General features: G+C 49.1%; 1 protein-coding gene across 8 annotated transcripts in view; it reads right to left on the bottom strand.

Moving 5' to 3' along the window:
• The window catches only part of RALGDS (ral guanine nucleotide dissociation stimulator), a 436172-nt gene that overhangs the window by 7513 nt on the left and 403014 nt on the right, over window positions 1-25645 (bottom strand). For 6 of the 8 annotated variants that reach the window (XR_015296109.1, XM_086924745.1, XM_086924743.1 and 3 more), the window contains exons 4-16: window positions 24434-24508; window positions 24050-24243; window positions 23437-23558; window positions 22112-22327; window positions 20159-20262; window positions 17945-18029; window positions 13359-13436; window positions 12090-12176; window positions 8695-8727; window positions 7844-7965; window positions 3587-3682; window positions 942-1203; window positions 145-390 (exon numbers count right to left, since the gene is read on the bottom strand). Coding sequence is in view for 6 of the 8 variants with exons in the window: in XM_086924745.1 (XP_086780871.1) it covers window positions 145-390; window positions 942-1203; window positions 3587-3682; window positions 7844-7965; window positions 8695-8727; window positions 12090-12176; window positions 13359-13436; window positions 17945-18029; window positions 20159-20262; window positions 22112-22327; window positions 23437-23558; window positions 24050-24243; window positions 24434-24508 (1720 nt within the window). In the remaining 2 variants the exon portion in view is untranslated. The remainder of the gene's footprint in view (window positions 1-144; window positions 391-941; window positions 1204-3586; window positions 3683-7843; window positions 7966-8694; window positions 8728-12089; window positions 12177-13358; window positions 13437-17944; window positions 18030-20158; window positions 20263-22111; window positions 22328-23436; window positions 23559-24049; window positions 24244-24433; window positions 24509-25645) is intronic. The other 2 variants (XR_015296110.1, XM_086924742.1) reach the window with 1 other exon arrangement.

The raw sequence follows: 25645 nt of genomic DNA, 5'->3' as shown, positions 1-25645 counted from the left end.
GGATGCTGGAACCCGTGAAGCACAGCACTCACAAATCACAGCTGCAACAGTGTAAGACTCATTCAAAAGCATCTGCCCCATTCCACCCACCTAAGGTGCACAACCCTCTCAGACCCATGTCTCTGCCACTGCAGTCTCACTCACCAGTATGCTTTTGTACATGTTGCCGTTGTCAACGTCTAAGCTGACGCGGATGATGCAACAGTCCCCGATCTGCTGGTTGTAGAGGGGCAGGGAGAGGGAAGAGTAGCTGGAGATGCCGGACACAGACCGCTTGTGGCTGCGCGATGCCGAGACAGGAGTGGACGACACAGACGACGAAGAGGCGCTGCTGGAACCCGAGCCGATCCCTGATGTGTCGAGTGAAGACAGTGACGTAGACTCCCAGAACTGGCAAGAGAGTAGAGAGGATGAAACATCTAGAACTAACGAATATTTCATGTCGCAGCTTCAGAACCCACCAAGTCATGCGACCCAAGAACTACTAAAAAAAAACATTCCAAATCAACCACACCACAGCTCTGTAGTGTCCACAATCAGAGTTCTACAAGCAGCTCAGAGGCAGAGGACAGGCAGCTTCCAAAATCACAGCACTGGGGCTCTGGAACCACCCAGAAGGATTCATTGGAACTTGACCAAAAGCATTTTAATTTCTTCATATTAGAGTGGTGAGATACCAGCATCCAATATCAGAACTCCACAACTATTACTGGTCCAGACCCAAGTTTTGGGGATTCACACCCTAAAACTATTATTTTTTTTTATCATAATGGCTCCATCATGAGCCTGATGTTCCACAATAAGTAACATTTTTCATCAACTTGGAAACACAAGAAACATTTGCCAATTTGATTAGAGTTTTTTGCCACCACCCAATTTCTGCCCAGTCACGTCACGCTATATTCATTCGAAAATAAAGGGCCAAAAAGCAGCGCACTGACCCCATCACGAAAGCTGCGTTCGTTTGTCCGCCGCCACGACTGCGCTGGCGCCCCGCGTACCTTCTTCTCCTGGCAGTCCGGGGACTCTGGAATGAAGCTAATGTTGATTTCCTCCACGTCAGAGCTGCTGGAGCCAGCTGAGGTGACGCTCACGGAGTCCGTGGTGTCCGCGCTGCCCAGGTAAGGACTGCACTTGAGCTGGTCGAAGGACTTGGAGTGAGAGCTACCCGTGGCACAGGGGTCGGAGCTCGGCGCCTGCCTGCTGCAAAACCAGATAAGATACAGAAAGGTTAAACGCAACACAGTTAACTGTGTAGAAACATAACTTACTTCGAACCAGTCATCTAACAATTTTCAGCAATCGTTTCTCACCGAGGGTGTCTAATGAAGCCGCACAGCCAGAGTGGCCCGGTGGGACTTTGGAAAGTGTACACATAAGCGCGAAGAGTCCCTTTGGAAGGTAAACTACCCTTTCGTAGCTTAGCACATCTACCCAATACCTCCCGTAATGCTCCTATAAAATATAGTGACATCACACGCTTGCAGTGTTGAAAGTCCACTGTAGCACGATTATTTGTTAAATGCATCTCTCGGGGGTAGCAAATTTGCACAATGACCCATTCAAGATTCATTTAGAGGTGCAGCATAAAAAAAAAAAACTCTTGACAACCAGGTGGTTTCCTTAGTAAAATGAGAGAGAGACTGACAGAGTGATTGTGTGTACACACTGAAAGCACACGCATTAGCCGACAGCACCACCATGTTACATATGCAAGTCAAGTTTACCAAACTCACTGTCAAATTCAACATTCAACCCCGCACAGCAAAATAAATATGACTTAATGTTTAAAAAACTACAAGTTGTGGTTTCTAAAAGAAGCAAGGTGAAGTGTGTTAGAAAAGTGAAACTGGATAAGCTCTGCAGAACAGAAAGGCAGGGGGTGGAATTTACAGCAGTGCCAAATGGGAGGGAAATTTGGTAATATGGAGATAAGAAAAATATAGATCGCACATAAATTAATTTCTAATAAGAACAGAGAAGCTCAGAGAATCCACAAACACTGAGTTAGGAGGGTAGGGGAATGTGCAGCACAAAAATGTAGCTAAAGGGGTTGAGGAATCTAAGAGTGGAAAAAAAAGACAGGAAAGCTATGAAAAGGCAGTAAGAGATGATGTGCAAAAAGTAAGAATGTGCGTGGGAAGGGGGAATAATTTGAAAAAGAAAAGCCAGAGAAAGCCATAGATGAGCTTGAAGAGGATAAAGAGCAACACAGAGCACACATGGTGGAAGGTAACTGAGGTGGAAAGGAGAACATGAGGGAGGGTCAGAAGATACACATACACACACGCTCATGGAATGCTGAGAGAAAAAGAAAAAAGTAGTTCCCTGAATTCGAGCAGTGGAAGAATACAAGTCATCCAATCAAAAGGACAGTAATGAGGCTACGCTCCTGCTGAGGGACAAACAAAAGGAGGAAAGGACAACATTGAATACAAAACAAGTAAATGAGGATGACAAGACGCCCAGCCCGTGGTAAGCAATGGGCAAACGGTAAACATTTTTGGTATGTCTATAAGAGGCCCTCCAACAATCAGATAAAACCAGTCTGAAGGCGAGACCTAAAAACTGAGGTACAAGGGAGAGCAAAAAATGCTAGAGTAATCTTACATCAAAAGAATTAGGGATGAGTCAACCTTTCTATGCCAGGAACAGTCCCTTTAAATTAGAGCAGATGCACTTTCATGCACTGCTGTGCATTGAGAGACTGTCTTTAAAGCTCCAAAGGAGTAGGGACATGGGCCTCAGGTCAGTTTCTGAAGATGTATCCAGCATCACAGACCAGGAAACACACATTAAACTGATCGATTAAACTCTGTAGAGCGACCAGGAGTGTTCACCCAGGAATTGAGTCGCGGTCAGCAGATACGCTGGGTTTCTTTAGCTAAGAGTATTTTTTGTTTCTCTAGCCCAAAGTCAAAGTTTAAAAGAACTTCAGGAAATAACAGGGCAATCTTTAAAAACAAAAATGCATACTCGTCCCTTCGGATTGTGCTTCAATCCGGGGGTCAAAACTGGTGCTAAAAGGTGATTTCGGGTTGTGGCCGAGCATGATTTTGAATGCTTCACTGATGCTTGGAAAGGTGGAGATCTGGGCTCTCCTTTTCAAACTTGCCAAAGGGCCAAGATTGCTGTATAGTGTCCATGGGGAACGTCCTTTACAACGAAACTTTTACAACGAAGTACCGTTACGATGCAGGTTTAATAACAAAAGTCATTACGACGACTTCGCTGGAGGGCACTCTAGGATAGGTAATAGTTTAATTTACTATCCAACACCTTCCCTACTATCCACGGGGACTGGAGTTGGAATAGTAATTTAAACTATTCACTATCCAGCATCCCCCAACGCAAGTCGTTGTAACGACTTGCGTTGTAAAACCTGCGTCGTAACGGTACGCGTTGGAAAAGCACGCGTTGTACCATCGTACATCCAGTGTCCCTTGGTGACAAGAAGTACCAACAAGGTAACAGCGCTTGCGTGCATGTGGTTAAACCGCAGTTTTGTACCAGGCGTGGTCCACAGACTCCATACCACTTTACGATTTTCTGTGGGACAGAGTGAAGAGGCCGCTTCTAGACTTACTCGCTCCAGCGTTTGATGATGGCCGTGTTCTTCTTGGCTTTCAGGGTGTTGCTGGCAGACTCGGACAGAGGTTCAATCTCACACGAGAAGTTATAACTGAAATCAGAAGAACAGAGTTTATTAGCAAAATGCACAAGACAACCGCCCTGCACTCAAAATTAAATGCTTCGACAGCCTTTCATACACATCTCCACACGCCATCTCAGACACCCAAGAAGCCAGTTACGTCTAACTTTCGCTTCGAAGCTTGCACACATAACAGCTTTACGTGCCCAGCTTTCCTCCAAGAAAGATGGCTGCTGCAGGGTCATATTGGCCGCTGCAGGGTCACGATGACCTCAGACACAACCATCCTGAGGACTGTGGAGTTGTCTGTGGGGCCGGGGACTTTTCCAGATGTGTCAGAAGCAGCAGCTTCGATTGGCCCTTCTGAGCCAGATAATTATTGGTTCTGATAAAAGATACGCTGAGTTTATTAATAAGGATTGCTGCAATGTGTTTATCAACTGCGTTATTGTGTATATAAAAAAATTGGCAGGTGTTTACATCACATGTTTATATAGGTCCTTTATGTATGGAGTAAAATGTTTTGCATGCATAAACTGTACCAATATATCATAGCATAGACTGTACTGCTGTAGTTGGTACACAAGGGTGTCCGTTCTGGGTTTCAGCATTTATTGCATCCATGCTGAGGTGATGTGCACGAAAGCCTTCTTAATGGTGTTGTCAAATGCTTGTTACCTGACCTGAAATGTGCTTAAATGTCGCGCTGCTTGACGGATGCTCGTTAAGGCTCGAGCACTGGGGTTGTTTTTTGCGGCGAGGCACGTACCTGTCCTCTCTTTGAAAGTAGTGTCTCTGGAAAAACTACTGAAAGCCACATTCCTTTTAAGTGCAATTTATTTAATAGTTTTTTTCTCCCCCTTTATATTCACAGATTGCATGCCAATACAAAACAATTCCACCTGCTAGATCCCTGAAACCGTACATGAAAAATGTAATCTGACAAACTTTCAACTTTCAACTTTCCCTCCCTTCTTTATTTTGAACGCCCCTCTCCTCCCCTTCTATGTGCCTCTTGTGTATGTGCCTGCTCTAAATCGCATGCCTGTCTTAATCTCTTCTTTGAAACCATATCCTTGCAACCTAGCACTAATTATGCATCCACCAACCATCTGCTTCTCACAGAACCCCCTCTAATGATCACCCCCAAGTCACTAATGTACCACAAATAAATGGAAGTGGATTCACTCTGGCCCCGATTCACAAAACTAACTTAAGACAAAATCCTAAACGTACTACTTTTGGTATTCACAGAAGTTAGGATTTTGTCTTAAAACAGACTTAAGACAAAATCCTAACTTCTGTGAATACCATAAGTAGTACGGTTAGGATTTTGTCTTAAGTTAGTTCTGTGAATCGGGCCCAGAGTGGTTTCTTTGAGAGCACAAGACTAATTTCGATAACCTATACACTGGCCACGAACTTTGGGCTCCAGGGTGGAGTACGACTCATTGTAAATTGCTCCAATTATTCTTCACGTGTAGGAGGCGCTTTATAAATGACATTTTAATTCAACATCAATGTTTTGCATACTTGCGCCATCTTGTGGTTGGTTAGAGAAGTGCACGTTGAAAGTTTCCCCCATGTGGCTGTCAACCAGTAAGTGCATGCCCTGAGAATTTCCACATAGCACGGACAAGGCTTCACAAGCATTGCTTATTATGGTATTTTAATTGTTTATATTTCTTCTCTCAAACTAATAAAGATATTAGAACAAAAAAAAGGCTTCACAAGCCCCACACCTAAGCACCAGTTCTAGATTTAGGGCTGTTTGCCTGCGAGTTCTTTAATATAGATAAGACAACTAACTTACAGTGTTCCACATAAGGAGTCTTGGCGACCCCTGGCCCCGTCTTGGAGTGCCAGACTGATTCCAAATCCTTGTTGTACAGACACAAATACAAGTTGCTGCTTCTCATGTACACGGCAGAGGAGCGCTTTGCGTACAAGATAGTTGTTGCACCTAGAGGCCTCCACGTTTGACTAGTAATGTCTGACATGCATTCTCGGAGCTTGTCGGTGAATAATCCTTCTGAATAGGACGGTCTGGCAGCCTGCACTACATTATTCTTGTTTTCATGAGTTACGAGCAATGTTTGGTCATTTATTTAAAAAAAAAAAAGATTTAACTAACAGCTCAAAGCCCTGTGGACCTCCAATGAGTGGAGGGGTTACTCTGGCTGATGAAAGCATTGATTGGCATGTAATGGGGGATCACTTTTGGTGAGAGTCTGGGATGTGGGCGGGGACATAGCACGTTTATCTGAAGGGGTGACTGATCTACAACCAGTCAACATTGTCAGTCAAACTTACTTCCCTGTGATAGGCAAACGAAACAGGTTAACTTTCAACATGATTTTCTGGACCCAACAAGTAGATGGCAGTAAGATGTACATGTGAATCATGAATCCAAAATGTACAGTGTGTGAATCGCGAATCCAAGACGTACAGTGTGTGAATTGCGAATCCAAGATGTAAAGTGTGTGAATCGCGAATCCAAGACAGTGTGAATCGCGAATCCAAGACGTAAAGTGTGTGAATCAAGACGTACAGTGTGTGAATCGCGAATCGAAGACGTACAGTGTGCGAGTAGAGTCTAGGATAGGCTCCGCTTCAAAAGCCGTTTTACTACACAGAACTGTGCTTTAGCAGAGAGGAGTCCCTGCCAGGTGGGTGCTGCTCGCGCTTCGACCGAGAACTCTTCCTCCTCCATTGCAAACTCAATAATCCACTGTTCCGCCTGCAAAGATCACCTGATTTCAGGATGTTGTTTCATCTCCGATGATTCACCTCCGTCGTGGTCGCCTCGGATCTCCACTAAATGCCTTATCCGAGCTTCCTACTCTAGAAGCATAATAGCTCTTCATCCGTGTCCAGATAATATTAGGCCAATAAAGCCTCATTTGAGGTGTCTTTACATTCTTCTCAAGAGTTCTTCTAGGATCGACAACCCATGAAGAGGATTCTAGACCTTCGTCTAAAGTCATTTTGGCCTTTCTTAGCTTCAGATGTAACTCTATTCCCTTTTGGGGACGATTCCACCCCAAGTGATTGGGTGTAGTATGAGGTAGGAATGCTTTGCTTGGTCACAATGACCTTGCTCTCAAACCGAGACTAGTATTAAATCTCTGGCAACAGTGACTCTTGCTACCAGACCTGCCTGCGCCTAGGAGTACGTTTTCTTTTAGGAGTTGCTGAATCTTTAAGGGCTTAGATTTCAGAGTTTTTGGGTTATTCCACTGAGCAAAAGATCCCTCCGAACTGTAGCTGCACCAACTCCAACATTTCTGTGGGGTGACTGATGGGGCTCTATTCAACGAGGACAAGCTGCTGTGGCTTTAAAGAAACGTACAATTGCCGGTGCTATTGCATGAAAGGCACTTGATGCAACAACATGCATCTCTCATGATATAGGTTAGATCCAGAGTGAGACCAGAAAACCTCATGGCTGCGATGGACTACTCCAGCAGAGTCTGCAGTATCCATGTGCACAAGGTCACCTATCCCCCAACACTTTTTATAATTACAGGATCACAGATACAATACTCGCTGTCAAGGCATGCCTGTAACGCCCCAAAACTTGCCCACACCAAGATGGGGGACTGTGTAGTCATGAAACTGAGTATTGAATATGTGACCACTGTGCCAACACCACTAGCTGATAAAAAAAAATACTACAGGCACACTGGGAATTTGTGACTGAGGCACAAAGCAACAGCACAAATTCTTCTTTCAAGAAAACCTGGGAAGTACAAAGAAATGGAATTGGAGGAGATGTGATGTTATAATTGGGAACTTGCCATAGAGGTGCTGCCCTGAATCTTTCCTCCCATCTTTGCTGCTTGGCACCAATGGGTGGTGGGCACAGGCATTTTATTGCATGGGGAAAGATGGGCTATTGACCAGGGCCCCCACCTTCCAAAGGACCCCATGTGCAATAAGTTTCTCTCTTTTGACCTCAGTCTATTCTATCCCCCTCTCTAATCTGCTCTCCATCTGCCATCCTCTTCCCCCGACTCAGTCTCTCTGCGCACTAGAATAGGTGGGGGTGGGTGGAAGTGGCAATCCTGAGTTTTTGATGTTGCAGTCTCAGGGCAGAGGACGTACTTCATCAATCTAAATGTCACAGGTCGAAAATGCAAAGGGCATCTTGGTGGCACGCAGGGCCTGCACTTGCCCAAGAGCACTCACCTCTCTGCCTCGCTGAGCCGCTCCACGCTGTGGAACCACTCCACGAACGGGGTCTCCTGCTTGAAGCTGTAGTTGTTGCACGCGGACTGCAGCAGCTTAATCTGAGCGATGACCTCAAACTCCTGATGGGAACAAGAAGGGGCGACAAGCATAGTGAGAAGGAGCACATTCTGCAAAGCGCAACTCTTCTTGCATTATGATGTCACTTCCTGTCGAGGTTACAAGCTCCTTCCCAGTAATGCCCTGAATAACATCCCCCTCCCCAACACCAAAATCCTAAAGTTGAACTTCTGCTAAATGTAAATAACTGTTTCCTTCAAGATTGAGGAGGCTTAATCTAGTTGACATTTTCAAATATTTTGTTTGACATCAATAAGTGAGAAAACTTAAGTTTGAAACTGTAAATAGACTATGTAGTTTACAGCCAGCTTAGAAACTAGTAGTTAGAAAAATGTATAAAAAAATATATTTGCAAACTTAGGCAGTGTTTACGTTGTCGTGCTATTCATACAACGGAGTAGGTTTACCATTCCAACGTGAGTGCTAACCAGTTCAAGTTCTGAAGCCCAACCATAGTAATGAAAACAACTTCCGAGTCAGCCTTTGAGTTTCAAATTTTTTTCCCCAAAATTAATGTTTTCAAAGATTATTTCCAAACTAAAAATGTTATACTAAGTGCTTTCCAAGCTTCTATGTTTTAATCTATTTGATTAAAACCCCTTTCAATACTAAGAAAGGGACATGGAATTGGCCATAGAAAAGCTAGCTCCCTTCCTGAGCCCCATTGGTGTCTTCAAAGCCACAAACCAACTTATCAGGAAGACTTCAGTTGGGACAATCGTGCAACTCACCTTCCGTCTCTTCTCAAAGTTGATCAGACCTCCCTGTAGGAAAACAAAAATAGCAAGAGTTTAATCACTATATCTAGTGAAATATATGAAAACACCAGAGCAGGTGGAGTCCCTTAGATCACTCACTACCGAAAAAAACCAGTGGAGAAAAATAATAAGGCAGAAGACGAAGAGGAACAAAAAAATGAGCAAGTGAGAATAAAAACCATTAAGAGTGTATATGTGAGTGCATGAGAAAATGATCGATGCACAAAAGAAATGAGAAAATGCTACAAGTATCATCACCTAAAAGGACATGGGTAACAAAGCCACAAGCAGCAATAAACAACCCACAAAGAGCAGAAGCGTACCTCCAAAAACAACCCCAAAGAGCAGAAGCATACCTCCACAGACAACATGCAGCAACACATCAGCAAAGCCACAAAAGCAGCTAATTTCCAAATAAACACACTGAGGAAAATCAAACCCTTCCTTCCGACTGAAGACTTCCGAACTGCTGTACAAGCGTTAGTCATCCCTCGAATCGACTACGGAATTGTGACCCTCAGTGGACTCCCGCTATCCACAACAGCACCCTTAAGAGCCTCCCTGAACGCTGCCGCAAGACTCATTACTGGCTCAAGAAAACATTCGCATATTTCCCCAGATTTAAAGTCCCTAAAATGGCTGCCGTTTGAAGCCAGAATACAACTAAAAATAGCAGTTATGACACACGCGGCCGTGCAACACAATGCACCCAACTACCTCGCTCAAAAATTGTCCATATCAGGAGGTTCGAGGTCCAATAGAAGCTCAAAAAATCTACTCCTGAAACCCCGTAGATTCAGGAAAGAGAAAACCTACAAGCGCTCCTTCTCAGGAATGGCACCCAGGATCTGGAATGCGCTCCCGCCTGAAACTAGGCGTATCTCCTCCGCTGCACTCTTCAAGAAAGAGGTGAAAACCATCCTTCTGGCCAAGATCTCCTGAACCTTATAGGTAGTGGTTCAGAGACTCTACATTGCCTTGTATCAATGCTCACCTTGTCCTTTGGCATTATACCTCTACCTGATGGTGACACTACTACGCTTCTTTCGTCCTACCGACCAATATATGAGACACATTGGGTCACGGATTCACCCTCCCGATGCCCTCACTCAGTGCGCTCTCTATACTAAAACACTGTTATAAGCCTGCCACACACCCAAGGTGTACCTGAACACCTATGTAATGGGATCCATGACTTGTGCCGTTTTATTACCTGTTCACCTGACTGTATATTGATATGTTTTATGTATTTTGTTTTATTATTATCCTTTCATGCTAGTGACTACTACATTGCTCCCATTACCACTGTTCTTTCCTACTGCCCCTACCCTGCCATTGTGAAGCGCTCTGATATCTGTAAGGATCTTGTTCGCGCTATATAAAACTTTGAATAAATAAACCCCCTAAGAGCAGAAGCGTACCTCCACAATCAACAACCCCCAAAGAGCAGAAGCGTACCTCCACAGACAACAACCCCCTAAGAGCATAAGCGTACCCTGACAAACATCCCCCAAAGAGCAGACATGTCCCTACACAATCAACCACCACCAAAGAGCAGAAGCATACCCCCACAATCAACAACCCCCAAAGAACAGAAGAGTACCTCCACAATCAACAACCCCCAAAGAGCATAAGCGTACCTCCACAAACAACCCCCAAAGAGCAGAAGTGTACCTCCACAATCAACCACCCCCAAAGAGCAGAAGCATATCCCCCACTATCAACAACCCCCAAAGAGCAGAAGCGTACCTCCACAAACAACCCCCAAAAAGCAGAAGAGTACCTCCACAATCAACAACCCCCAAAGAGCAGAAGCGTACCTCCACAATCAACAACCCCCAAAGAGCAGAAGCAGATCTCCACAATCAACAACCCTCAAAGAGCAGAAGTATACCTCCACAATCAACAACCCCCAAAGAGCATAAGCGTACCTCCACAATCAACAACCCCCAAGGAGCAGAAGCATACCTCCACAGACATCCCCCAAAGAGCAGACACGTTCCTCCACAATCAACCACCCCCAAAGAGCAAGAGCATACCCCCACAATCAACAATCCCCAAAGAGAAGAAGCGTACCTCCACAAACAACCCCCAAAGAGCAGAAGCGTACCTCTACAATCAACAACCCCCAAAGAGCAGAAGCCTACCTCCACAATCAACAACCCCCAAAGAGCAGAAGCATATCTCCACAATTAACAACCCTCAAAAAGTAGAAGCGTACCTCCACAATCAACAACCCCCAAAGAGCAGAAGCATATCTCCACAATCAACAACCCCCAAAGAGCAGACGTGTACCTCCACAATCAACCCCCAAGGAGCAAAAGCGTACCTCCACAAACATACCCCAAAGAGCAGACACGTTCCTCCACAATCAACCACCCCCAAAGAGCAGAAGCATACCCCCACAATCAACAACCCCCAAAGAGCAGAAGCGTACCTCCACAATCAACAACCTCCAAAGAGCAGAAGCATATCTCCACAATTAACAACCCTCAAAAAGCAGAAGCGTACCTCCACAATCATCAACCCCCAAAGAGCAGAAGCATATCTCCACAATCAACAACCCCTGAAGAGCAGACGTGTATCTCTACAAACAACCCCCAAAAAGCAGAAGCATACCTCTATAAACATCCCCCAAAGAGCAGACACGTTCCTCTACAAACAACCCCAAGGAGCAGAAGCGTACCTCTACAAACAACCCCCAAAGAGCATAAGCATACCTCCACAATCAACAACCCTCAAAGAGCAGAAGCGTACCTCCACAATTAACAACCCCCAAAGAGCAGACACGTTCCTCTACAATCAAACACCCCCAAAGAGCAGAAGCGTACCCCCACAATCAACAGCCCCCAAAGAGCAGAAGCGTACCTCCACAAACAACCCCCAAAAAGCAGAAGCGTACCTCCACAATCAACAACCCCCAAAGAGCAGAAGCGTACCTCTACAAACAACCCCCAAGGAGCAGAAGCGTACCTCTACAAACAACCCCCAAAGAGCATAAGCATATCTCCACAATCAACAACCCCCAAAGAGCAGAAGCGTACCTCCACAATTAACAACCCCCAAAGAGCAGAAGCGTACCTCCACAATCAACAACCCCCAAAGAGCAGAAGCGTACCTCCACAATCAACAACCCCCAAAGAGCAGAAGCGTACCTCTACAAACAACCCCCAAGGAGCAGAAGCGTACCTCTTCAAACAACCCCTAAAGAGCATAAGCATACCTCCACAATCAACAACCCTCAAAGAGCAGAAGCGTACCTCCACAATCAACAACCCCCAAAGAGCAGAAGCGTACCTCCACAAACAACCCCCAAAGAGCAGAAGCATATCTCCACAATCAACAACCCTCAAAGAGCAGAAGCGTACCTCCAAGTAATCCTTCATGGCCGTGTCCAGCATCACCAGGTCTGTGAGGAAGGTCCCCAGGTAGGGGATCGTCCCTTGCATCACTCCCTAAAAAGGAGGAAAAGGTAAGATAAATGACACCTCCTCAGGACATATCCCCTGCACACTGCGCGTATTGTACGCTGCCTCCACGCGCCATAGAGTGGTCACTGCTTCCCACAGCCCATCTATACATGCAGAACAGTCACGCCTGGCCCAGCCCGCCTCCCCACAGCCCACCTCCGCACTACATAGTCACCTCCTCTCCCCAGTCCACCTCCCCCAGCACGCCTCCTCACAGCCCACCTTCACCCTGCGCGTATTGGGTGCTGCCTTCCCATGACAGAGTGGTCACTGCCACCTCCACACAGCAGTGGTCACAGCCTCCTGACTGCATGCCTTTAGTGCAGTGTGATCAGCGCCACCTCACTGTGTGTTTTCACACTGCAGTTACATGGTGAGCTAACCAATGACCCCTTAGACAAAGAGGCTGACGTGGGCCATCTAGCAAGAACCTCAAACTTTCACTGCCACAGCCACTGCCACCCCAACAGTATGAGGAACTCACCGAGTCCTCAAAACCACGGTAAAGACAGGCTTGTTAGTACCAGGAGACAGAAACCAACTCCCCTACACTACAAGAAAGCTCAGAGCCCCTTACAAGAGAGACAGCGCCGCCCTGGTGTCGCGGAGATGCCACTTGCACTCCTCACCTCCCCCTCCTTGCAATTGATTCATGCTTTGCCTCAGCGGGTGGCAGTTCTAGCTCCCACGCGCTCAATGGCAGGTCAATGGAAACATTTCTCTGGTGACATTAATTCCCCCACAAAACTTTTGAATATATTCAGTTGGCATTGCCACTTCCGGTGTTCCAACTCCCAGTGACCACCAGAGGGCGCCTCTCATCCACGAGATGCTTCCATCACCACCAGAGGGCGCCTACATGTTATACTTCCCAGGTACCACCAGAGGGCGCCTCTTACCCATGATACGATCCCACCAGAGCGCGCCTCTCATTCACAAGATGCTTCCGTCACCACCAGGGGAGCCCCTCCCTTTGGGAAGACACCCATCTCCTAAGACTGCACGAGGGGCCCTCGTATCTTTCCGCCATCACCAGAAGACGTATCACATCTACTTAAGAGTGCAATTGCCTGCCACCACTAAAGGGCAGTGCACACCCGTGACACTCCATCACCATTACCATCTCAGTCACAAGATTACCCCTCACCACCAGAGGGCGCCACTCACCAGCTCCCGCTGCTGCTGCTGCCTCTTCTGGGCCCTCTTCGGGTTGATTTCCAAGGTGGCGAATTTCGAGGTCCCTTCCTGCGCGAGAGGTAAGAGGTGCATTAGATGAAGCCAAAGGTGGGGCAACTGAAAGGGCCAGGTACCCCAGCGCTGTACGTGCGTCATATCATAGCGAGGGGTGTATGCTCACACAATGACATGTCATTACGCCACACATTCACGCACAGGCTCGCCTCCTCACGTTCACGGGTTTGCCCTGCCCTCCCCGGGGTTATGCACGTGTCCCCCCCCCCCCTCCCCTACACTGAATTCTATACATTAATTTTAAGAAAACGAATCAATTGCGAAGTTAAATGGTCTCCTTTGGCGCCCAATGTTTAGGTGAGCCGGGGACAGACTAGAAGAGGGAGCATCCGCCCAGGATCACAAAACGAGTCCTAAGCGAATCTGTAGATTCAAGAATAGCAACAGGTGCGGGTGTCCAAGGGGTCCACGCCTGAAAAATCCACTCCGCAGTTTGCATCGAACAGTGGTGGTGTTTGAGAGGGGGAGGGGTTACATCGGCTTCACATAGGCAGATAAGCCGAGGGTTTCCCTCTATCTCACACCCTCCTGCTGGGGGAAAGGGGGGGGGGGGAAGAGAGAGAGAGAGAGAGAGAGAGAGAGAGAGAGAGAGAGAGAGAGAGAGAGAGAGAGAGAGAGAGAGAGAGAGAGAGAGAGAGAGAGAGAGAGAGAAGCAGATCTCTATCCTCCCAACTCCCCTCACACGGGCAGATGAGGCGGAGGGATTCCCTCTGTTGTCTCACGCCCTATGTGTGGGGGGTGTGTGGGGGGGGCGAGAGTTCCAGGGAGTGAGGGGAAGAAGGGAGGGGTGAGATAGAGCCGAGGGATTCCCTCTGCCGTCTCACACCCTCCGGTTCCACGCCCCCTGGCATTATCTGCCGCCCGCAGAGGGGATCCCTGGCAGGCAGCGGCGGCCCCGCCCGCGGCGGCTGGGAGTGGAAACTTAGGAGTCACGCGTGTTCGAGACGTCCCGAGGCATGGGGGGGGGGAGCGGCCGGGCCCTGGGCGTCCGTCCCTCCAGAGAAGAGCGGCTCGGCAGGGTAAACATGAACCCTGGCTGCAAACACTAGAGTAGCGCCGCGAGGCGCCCTTTCCACCAGTGAACGGGCGCTATCGGATGTATAGATTAAAATACAAGCCTCGAGAACAATTTGGAACTAGAGGGGCCAGGGTGTTTTTTTTGGGGGGGGGGCAGACCAAAATCTCTTGAAGTGTACATAAAAAGATAAAAAGGGTCTCGAGGGTGAAGGGATTACATCGAAGGGAGGCGTGTGTCAGAGGGGGGGGGGAAGAAGATCAGATCGCCTGCCTGAAGGGGTTCAGCGGTAAGATATAAAGGATGAAACTGAAGGTAAGTGAGGGGAGGGGGGCCTGGAGGGTAAGAGAGCATGAGGCTGAGGGAGTGGGGGGCTTCTGCGGTACCCTGTCAAAAGATGAGACTGAAGGCAGGCGAGGGTGGGCGTCTGAGTAAGATCACACTGTGAGCTGGAGTGGCAGTAAAATATTAGAATAGACTCATATTAAACGGTATTGACCTGCAGGAGGCTTGGGGTCTGCGGTAAGGGCTCACAGTACCCCAGGTCAAGGGGGGCAGAGATGCCCGCAGTGGGGTTCCTGCAGCCGAGCTCTCGATCACAGCTAAGGAGGAGCGCGTTACTTGTGCACCGAAACAGATCGAGCGCCTAGGTAGGGGTAGGAAGCGCTATATAAACACAACTGCAATAAAATGAAACTGGTCGTGGCCCCTGGAGCTTGACGTCAGACTTCTACTGGGGGTCTGATGGGTCCGAGGGTAAAGAGCCGGATATGACACCGACTCAGGACCGCCCCCACGATCATTATTCTAATGTGGGGACCTAAATGCTGAGCCCCTGTCCACGTGCATAATAGGAGACTTGAGGGGGGGCTGAACGGTAGGAAGCAAGTAAGGCAAGGAGGAGAGAAGCAAGTAAGGCGAGGAGCAGAGAAGCAAGTAAGGAGAGGAGCAGAGAAGCAAGTAAGGCACGGAGGAGAGAAGCAAGTAAGGCAAGGAGGAGAGAAGCAAGTGAGAACAGGAGGGGAGAAGCAAGTAAGGAACGGAGGAGAGAAGCAAGTGAGAACAGGAGGGGAGAAGCAAGTAAGGCAAGGAGGAGAGAAGCAAGTAAGGAAAGGAGCACAGAAGCAAGTGAGGCAAGGAGGAGAGAAGCAAGTAAGGCACGGAGGAGAGAAGCAAGTGAGAACAGGAGGGGAGAAGCAAGTAAGGAACGGAGGCGAGAAGCAAGTAAGAACAGGAGCAGAGAAGCAAGTGAGAACAGGAGGAGAGAAGCAAGTGAGAACAGGAGGAGAGAAGCAAGTGAGAACAGGAGGAGAGAAGCAAGTGAGAACAGGGGGGAGAAGAAAGTAAGGAGAGGAGGAGAGAAGCAAGTGAGAACAGGAGGGGAGAAGCAAGTAAGGCACGGAGGAGAGAAGCAAGTAAGGAGAGGAAAGAAGCAAGCAAGGCAAGGAGGACAGAAGCAAGTAAGGCGAGGAGGAGAGAAGCAAGTAAGGCGAGGAGCAGAGAAGCAAGTAAGGCGAGGAGCAGAGAAGCAAGTAAGGCAAGGAGCAGAGAAGCAAGTAAGGCAAGGAGCAGAGAGGCAAGTAAGGCAAGGAGCAGAGAGGCAAGTAAGGCAAGGAGGAGAGGCAAGTAAGGCAAGGAGCAGAGAAGCAAGTAAGGCGAGGAGGAGAGAAGCAAGTAAGGCAAGGAGGAGAAAAGCAAGTAAGGCAAAGAGGAGAGAATGAATTGAGGCAAGGAGGAGAGAAGCAAGTAAGGCGAGGAGCAGAGAAGCAAGTAAGGCGAGGAGCAGAGAAGCAAGTAAGGCGAGGAGCAGAGAAGCAAGTAAGGCAAGGAGGAGAGAAGCAAGTAAGGCACGGAGGAGAGAAGCAAGTGAGAACAGGAGGGGAGAAGCAAGTAAGGAACGGAGGCGAGAAGCAAGTAAGAACAGGAGCAGAGAAGCAAGTGAGAACAGGAGGAGAGAAGCAAGTGAGAACAGGAGGAGAGAAGCAAGTGAGAACAGGAGGAGAGAAGCAAGTGAGAACAGGGGGGAGAAGAAAGTAAGGAGAGGAGGAGAGAAGCAAGTGAGAACAGGAGGGGAGAAGCAAGTAAGGCACGGAGGAGAGAAGCAAGTAAGGAGAGGAAAGAAGCAAACAAGGCAAGGAGGACAGAAGCAAGTAAGGCGAGGAGGAGAGAAGCAAGTAAGGCGAGGAGCAGAGAAGCAAGTAAGGCGAGGAGCAGAGAAGCAAGTAAGGCAAGGAGCAGAGAAGCAAGTAAGGCAAGGAGCAGAGAGGCAAGTAAGGCAAGGAGCAGAGAGGCAAGTAAGGCAAGGAGGAGAGGCAAGTAAGGCAAGGAGCAGAGAAGCAAGTAAGGCGAGGAGGAGAGAAGCAAGTAAGGCAAGGAGGAGAAAAGCAAGTAAGGCAAAGAGGAGAGAATGAATTGAGGCAAGGAGGAGAGAAGCAAGTAAGGCGAGGAGCAGAGAAGCAAGTAAGGCGAGGAGCAGAGAAGCAAGTAAGGCGAGGAGCAGAGAAGCAAGTAAGGCGAGGAGCAGAGAAGCAAGTAAGGCAAGGAGGAGAGAAGCAAGTGAGGCAAGGAGGAGAGAAGCAGGTAAGGCAAGGAGCAGAGAAGCAAGTAAGGAAAGGAGCAGAGAAGCAAGTAAGGCAAGGAGCAGAGAAGCAAGTAAGGCAAGGAGCAGAGAAGCAAGTAAGGCAAGGAGCAGAGAAGCAAGTTAGGCAAGGAGCAGAGAAGCAAGTGAGAACAGGAGGCGAGAAGCAAGTGAGAACAGGAGGCGAGAAGCAAGTGAGAACAGGAGGCGAGAAGCAAGTGAGGCAAGGAGGAGAGAAGCAAGTAAGGCAAGGAGCAGAGAAGCAAGTAAGGCAAGGAGGAGAGAAGCAAGTGAGAACAGGAGGCGAGAAGCAAGTGAGAACAGGAGGCGAGAAGCAAGTGAGGCAAGGAGGAGAGAAGCAAGTAAGGCAGGGAGGAGAGAAGCAAGTAAGGCAGGGAGGAGAGAAGCAAGTAAGGCAGGGAGGCGAGAAGCAAGTAAGGCAAGGAGCAGAGAAGCAAGTAAGGCAAGGAGGAGAGAAGCAAGTAAGGCAAGGAGGAGAGAAGCAAGTAAGGCAAGGAGGAGAGAAGCAAGTAAGGCAAGGAGAAGAGAAGCAAGGTAGGCAAGGAGGAGAGAAGCAAGTAAGGCAAGAGAGAAGCAAGTAAGGCAAGGAGGAGAGAAGCAAGTAAGGCAAGGAGGAGAGAAGCAAGTGAGAATAGGAGGCGAGAAGCAAGTAAGGCAAGGAGGAGAGAAGCAAGTAAGGCAAGGAGGAGAGAAGCAAGTAAGGCAAGGAGGAGAGAAGCAAGTAAGGCAAGGAGGAGAGAAGCAAGTAAGGCATGGAGGAGAAAAGCAAGTAAGGAAAGGAGCAGAAAAGCAAGTAAGGCAAGGAGCAGAGAAGCAAGTAAGAAAGAGGAAGAAAGCATGTAACAGAATGACCGGGGGAGGGGTACAAGGACTCTGCCATGTCAGTACCTTGATCAGCAGCTCGCGGCTCAGGGAGTGGTTGTTTTCATCCGAGAAGATCTCCGACAGCTCCATGAACATCCGGAAGCTCTCCCTGTTGAAGATAAACAAGGAACAGATCTTGGTATTGAAAATCACCATCACGCGCCGCGCCCAGTCCTCCCATCACAGAGGCTGAACACCACTGGCCCCAGTACAGGGCAACAGTGTGTGCCACGACTGTGCCCTTGTACCAAGACATCTTGCAGATGTTTCACAACTCCAGAATCGGTGTTTTGGTGCAAATGCCCGAATTCTACCCCATGCTCCCCTCCCAGTTTATAACCAGAATTTCGACAGGATGTTTTGGAAATGCCCCATATGTGGTGGTCCATGCATTATTAATTGTAATTGTCATGTTTATGCGTGTTATGAAAATTAAACATGGCTGTTTATACCCACACTCCAAGGTATTGGTGCGGTTTGTGGGTAACTAGGGAGCGGGGTGGGGGATCACCATAAGGGGTCCGGGTCCTATTGTTTACCGGCCGACTTGTGCGGTTTTTAGATATACGAAAGGAGTTTTTATGTCAGATTGTTAAAAAGTATAAGATTATGAACAGGATGCAAGCTGTTAACCTTTTGGTGAAAATGTGGAATTTAGATATAGCCTGTGCCCTGGGGAAATATATGAATACAGTCAAGGTGTTCCTCAAGAGCACAGAGTAAGCACTAAAAATGCTCCTCCTTAGCATCACATAAAGGTGGAACAATCAAGGGATAACAGTAGTACGTGCTGCATGTTGAAGGAGTTGATGTATAGGTATGAATTAAGTGATTTTAATAACTTAAATGTTATAATACTCCGATTTTAAAAAAAAGAAAGTTAAACTATATGTATTTTGAGGTGCAATATGTTTTGTGATACCGTTGTGTTAAGTTTTTTTTTTTATCAGGATAAGAGGTAAATTGGACTTTTATGGTTGTAACAAACCAAATAAAGTTTTGTTAGACTGACTGACTTGTGCTGTGTGCCACCTACCCACAGCACAAGCCGGAGCACAGACCACCCCAGTGGCCCCAGGCCTCACGTACACTCCCTCCACTGTCAGGGTGCATGTCCGGCACAGAGGTACCTCATTCCTCACCCTCTCATGGTTCTAATGCATCAAACACTGTGCCTGTTCCAGTCTTCTAAGCGCTTCAGGGTCAGTAAGATGCCTGCATAGCACTGAACTCTCACAACCAGCTATCCCTCTCACTTTAAAGTTAGAACAGTGAAGGGGTCTTATATATAAGGAGGGTCAGAGACGCACCAACAGAGCAGGATAAGTGAGTGAACGAAGGTGTGGAAAAGGGCAGGAGTGGTGGTGAAGTGTTGAAGTGGCACACGACTCTGGGTAGCCATCTTCCCCAGAGAAAAATTCTGAACTGGCCTCGTGTTAAGGACACGACACCCAAACAGCATTTTATATATAGTCGTAGGTATTGATTTTTAACATCACTTTGCTGTCTTTCTTTATTTTAAAATACTAGTTGGGAATCATTAAGTCATCCCATGAGATTATTTTAGAGGGATTTCTTCTTATATTAACTGTTTAAAGTATGAAGCGGGAAGAGGAAATAAATAAATATAGGGTATTAAATAGTTTCCTATTTTTTTAAACTGGCTTGAACATTAAAATACTGATCATGCCAGTATAAAAAAATATATAAACTAGCCAGGTGACTATTGAGTGACGAGCAAGAGAAAGACAGAGACAAGGACGCAGGATAATTAAAATCAAATTTCACCACAAACGTGGGCATATTTAGGGGAGGAAAAAGTTTATTCCAGACTAATGTACCAGAGGAATCCATGACACCAGAAGTTGGAAGCGTTCTCTTTAAAATCATTATAATTCAGTGTTATTATCAATGAGTCCAATAAAACTCCCAGAATCCACCTATTAAATGAAAGCCCCGACTGGAAGCGGGTTCCAGTGGCCTGGTTTAGTCTGGGTCGCCCTGCTTTAGACGTCCCTTAGTGTCTTTGTAGGCAGTGACATCGCTAGAGTTTGTAGTGTTTCCAGGATCGTCCAGTAGGTGGCAGGAGAGACACGTATGAATGTATAACAAGCTCGCTGCCGTGCCAAGGAGGCGAGGGGACAGCCAGGGTGCGTGATGGGGCGGTCACACCAGGTCCCGTGCGGGGCAGAGGGGGGCTGTGAAAGGAGGTGCTGGGTCCCAGAGGGAGGCGCCTACCTGGACACCTCGTCCCACGTCTTCTTGAGCCGGTGCACCGCGTTGCACTGTAGCGCCGAGAGGATGGCCCGCAGCGAGGAGAAGTTCTTCAAGATCCGACACTCCTGATGGGAGACAACAGGCAGTTCAGTTAGTTCATTGAATATTGAGACAAAAGACTTCTGATCAGTGGGCAGAGACCGAGTTCTCGACAACAACACTAAGAAAACCACACAAGAACAGCAAACACATCGCGCACATGCAACACAGCACAGCCATGTCGCCTGGTAGCCACCACACCGCTCCCAATAACGCACAGAAACACCGCACATTTCTCATAGTTTTCATGTTGCCAACAGAGCCCAAGTATGCCATTTAGGGGTCTGCGAGTACACACAACTCATCCAACCATGATCCGCACAAGCAACAGAAGCATCTGAAAGAACTCACTGCACAGAGCCAGCAAAGCCCAGATATCCCTCCCCCCCGCCCCCAAACCAGCTGGCACGGTGCCCAACAGCACTTCACGCCAAGCAAAAGTCCACGCACAATACCCGCTCTCTCTCCCACACGTGTGCGCGCCTACACACACACACACCAGAACAACAAAACATACCAGTTAAACACAACACCACACACAAATCTAACCTACCCCAAACCCAGCACAGCAGCCTCAGCAACATAAAATATGCATTAATAATGGGTAATGCCCGCTGGCCTCGCCTCCAGGCACCACTCGTCCACCCAAAGCACCACGAAGAAGGCCCAAGGAAATAAAATTCAGCTGCGTTCAACGCTGCTCCTCGTTTACTTGGAGCGGAGCCTCGCGCCCGGACAGTCATTTGCATGATATCACACAGCGCGTCAAAGTGAATAGGGACTTAAGTCAACAAATCCCAGTTCCGACCTGGAGGCTTAGCCAGGCGCAGCACCTGCTGCCTCCGAGCAGCTGTGCTGTTTCTGTCCCCGCGCAGGAATGCGCACCAGGCGCGCATTTGACTGGGCTTCACTGCCCTAAAAATGTCCGGCTCTTGGCACCTGCCACATCTCCTAAGCCGCTTTCATCCTTCCAAATATTTGGACTTGAAAGCATAATGCCTTGGATAAAATATCTCCCCCGTGCAGTTCTCCGCCTCCCCACCCACTGTCCCCCAACACCACCCTCTCTTCACTAAGGTTTGGAACTGGTGCCAGTGTGCAGAAGGGGGGGGGGGCGAGGGGGGGTCTTGCTGGGCTGGGCTGGTGCAGGGTGACCAGGAAGGGGCTCATTACAAAATGGCTGCCGTGGCATGGTAATATCCTTTGCAATATGGACGCCAGGCACCCATTATACCACTCTCACATCTCATTAGGATGGTATCTATAACAACATGGCTGCCATGGCGTGTCCACTAGGCAGCGGAATGGCGACTGTCCACGCTCACACCATGCCTTCCATGCTCACATCTCATTAGCATGGCATCCATTCCAATATGGCTGCCACACACACTATGTTCTACTGAGCCTTCCATGCTCACATCCAATTAGAACGCCATCACACCAGGGTAGCCATCCCTGCATTGCCCACTTAATGGTCCCACTCCCACCCGGGCTGCTCTACTCTAGTTGTACAGCCCACTCAAGCATCTCTAGGAGTTTTGGCATTGAACTATAGAAAACATGGCGCTCAACCACACATGGGGAGCATAATCTCATGATACAACATCACCACGCCCACAAGGGCAGAGGCACATTTATACATGCGCACTCTTTCAAAACATGGCTGCCCTCAAACACAACGTTAGGAATGACTGTTACAATGTGAGTGTAATGCATAGATCTAAGACCGCTCTTCCAACATGCATTCCATGTAGAAACATGAACAGATGGCCTCCATTACAACATGGCCGCCATGTTTGCACGTGGTAGGCCACTATTGCTACTCTATCTTCTAAGCAGAAGAGCTAAACCAGCAGTAACTTGCACCAGACTCACCCTGGCCACGTCGATCCACCGCTCCACCACCTTGGCTCTCTGGTGAGGCTTCAGGCAGCGGTCACTCAGGCACGAGGCGATGACGCAGTTGGTGACGCTGTTGAACTGGGAGACGGTGGCTCGGATGGTCGGGGCCAGGTGCTCCTTGCCCTTCTTGTCCCGCTGCGACCAGATGCAGCCCAGGCAGTGGTAGGGCACTACTTTCTTAAAGAGGTCCTGTGAGGCAGGGAGACAGCGCCCAGAGGTTATTCATTCCCATGGAGGAGCTACATGGGCATGCATTGTATTTTATTTTATATATTTATTTAAAGGTTTTATATAGCGCTGGCTAAACCCAGGAGTATCAGAGCGCTTTACAAGTTACATATCAGACTCAGTTAAAATATAGCATTGGAGCACTTGAAATAATAAGATGGACAAACACATTTTGGCGCGAAAAGAGGCTACAACTAAAAATTGAACTATGGGTGGGCTGAGACGGCCGTTTCTCCTCTTTATGGACCACTGACAAATGTCAAGAGATCGAAATGAAATATACCAGTGAGACGGGGCCACCTATGTTCGAGGGGTGAAAGGTGAAGAAAATGAGAGATTAAATAAAGAAAAAAGAAGAGAAAGGTAATTGTAGAAAATTGAGGCAGGCATGATAGTCGAAGTAATGTGGAGGAAAGATGTAGGCAGGTAGAGCGGAGGGTGGGAGGGGAATAATGGAAAGAATAAGAAGCACTGGAGAAGGGGGGGACCACCAGAAGTGTGGGGGAGGCAGGGGGGTGATAATTATTTCTTGTAGTGAAAAATGAGTGCCCTGCCAAAGACGGGTTTCATTAAAACTCAGGACTTTTATCAAAGGCCGGATTTTGCACGAGCCAATAGGAACAAGAGTTACTATATGTAAATAAATATACATTAAAAAATGACTATTGACTGCCACCCAAGAAATTATATCTTCGGGGGCCGGTAATAGTCTGAATTGTCTCACTTGTACAGTGTGATGGTTCGTAGTTGTGTTGGGACTGTTATAGGCAGCGCTGGCGGGGACGATGGGTGGGGCGAGTTCCAGCGACTTCCTGACGAGGGCCCCGGCACTTGTTCTGCTACAAATTAAGCCCTGCTGGACACCTATCTAGACAATGCTACTTTTCCATTAGATTAAAAAAAATATATATGTATATATAATTAAAAAGAGAAAATATTCGATATAAAGAAATAGCCTCGAGAATAGAACATGGCAGGAGAGGGGGAAACTCCCAGGAGAAAGGTTGGAGAGGTGAAGTAGGTGGAACACAACGAGGAGACAACTACGGGCATCAGGCGACCCTACTCACAGCATCCATGACTGTAAACTGCTCGGCCACCATCTCCTGTGAGAACTGCAGGAAGTCGGATCTGCCCTCGCACAGGCCGTTCTCCTCCACGATCCGGACGGTGAAGCTGGAGTGATCTAGAACTGAGAAGAGGGAAGAACTGGGTCACGAGGAGCAAGACGTGCACAATCGTGGTGCCTTGGTTATCACACTGAAGGCCGTGCACCTCACCCACATACCTCTGAGCTCACACACATTACATGCGCACAGTCTGCGCCCCTTTCCCTATGCTCCTGCACTCGAAGCTAGCCCTAATCTGGCCTACAGACCCATGTTACCGCCACCACCACCACCCACCATATGCCAGTTTGGCTGGGTTGCCCCTGTCCGCCAAGTTGCTTTCTACCCTCCATTGCATCCACCCTTTCGTCCTGTGGGGGTGGGGTAGGCAAGTGAGAAGCAAGTCAACCCTCCCTCCTGTAGGGACGAGGGTGGGGTTGGTGGAAGAGGACCTCTTCCATATGGAGGGACAGATGCCCTCGTCCACTGGGCTGTGGCCAGGTATCAGAGAAAGAGCCTCTTCTACCAGAGTGTGGGGCGGGGGCTTCCATCCTGGTAGGGTGGGGTCCCTTACCGTCCTGCTCAGCCTCCAGCGCCTGCTGCCTCTGGAACTGGTCCACCAGTAGCCGAGCGCGACGCTCCAGGTCGGAGCCGGGTATGTAGTGATGGACGTACGAGATGAGCTGTCGCAGGCACGAGAAGTCCGGGGGGTTCCGGAAGTCCTCGGAGTACTGGTCCAGCCAGGCGCCCAGGATGGAGGAGATGGTGCTGTTGGCGGGAAACACAAGCAGATTAACAGAGTACACCACCCCACATGGGTCCACCCACATCTCTCTGGTAACACCCTTTCCAGAGCCATTTTGGGTCCATGGCTCGAGGTTGGATCCCCAACCAGTGCTCTGTCCCGGGGGTCTTCCACCAACCTCCCCACCCCCTCTTGCGGAACATCCCTACTCACTTCTTGAGCTCCAGGCGGTCTTCCACCGTGTGTCGCGAGTGGTCGCCATTGGTGTGAGCATGGAATCGGCCATACCTGGGGGCAACAAAAAACGGGGGTCGGGTTTAGAGGAACCCAATATACTCAATTTTAAGCGACTGCAAGCAGCGAGACACCTCAAGAGCCCCACAGTGAAGACTCGGCGACTCCTCCCTCATGGGTCCCACACTCCCTGGCACCACAGCAAACTCAGGGACCCCTCCCTCATGGGTCCCACACTCCCCGGCACCACAGGGAACTCAGGGACCCCTCCCTCATGGGTCCCACACTCCCCGGCACCACAGGGAACTCAGGGACCCCTCCCTCATGGGTCCCACACTCACTGGCACCACAGCGAAGACTCAGTGACTCCTCCCTCATGGGCCCCACACTCACCGGCACCACAGCAAGCTCCGGGACCCCTCCCTCATGGGTCCCACACTCACTGGCACCACAGGGAACTCAGGGACCCCTCCCTCATGGGTCCCACACTCACTGGCACCACAGCGAAGACTCAGTGACCCCTCCCTCATGGGTCCCACACTCACCGGCACCACAGCGAACTCAGGGACCCCTCCCTCATGGGTCCCACACTCACCGGCACCACAGTGAACTCAGGGACCCCTCCCTCATGGGTCCCACACTCACCGGCACCACAGTGAACTCAGGGACTCCTCCCTCATGGGCCCCACGCTCACCGGCACCACAGCGAACTCAGGGACTCCTCCCTCATGGGTCCCACACTCACCGGCACCACAGTGAACTCCGGGACCCCTCCCTCATGGGCCCCACACTCACCGGCACCACAGTGAACTCAGGGACCCCTCCCTCATGGGTCCCACACTCACCGGCACCACAGTGAACTCCGGGACCCCTCCCTCATGGGCCCCACACTCATCGGCACCACAGCGAACTCAGGGACCCCTCCCTCATGGGCCCCACGCTCACCGGCACCACAGTGAACTCAGGGACCCCTCCCTCATGGGTCCCACACTCACCGGCACCACAGTGAACTCCGGGACCCCTCCCTCATGGGCCCCACGCTCACCGGCACCACAGCGAACTCAGGGACTCCTCCCTCATGGGTCCCACACTCACCGGCACCACAGTGAACTCCGGGACCCCTCCCTCATGGGCCCCACACTCACCGGCACCACAGCGAACTCAGGGACCCCTCCCTCATGGGTCCCACAC

Source organism: Lissotriton vulgaris, chromosome 5 (genome assembly GCF_964263255.1).
Source record: "Lissotriton vulgaris chromosome 5, aLisVul1.2, whole genome shotgun sequence".
NCBI lineage: Eukaryota > Metazoa > Chordata > Amphibia > Caudata > Salamandridae > Lissotriton > Lissotriton vulgaris.
Note: the sequence above shows the minus strand (reverse complement) of the source record. Positions and strands in the feature narration are given on the sequence as shown.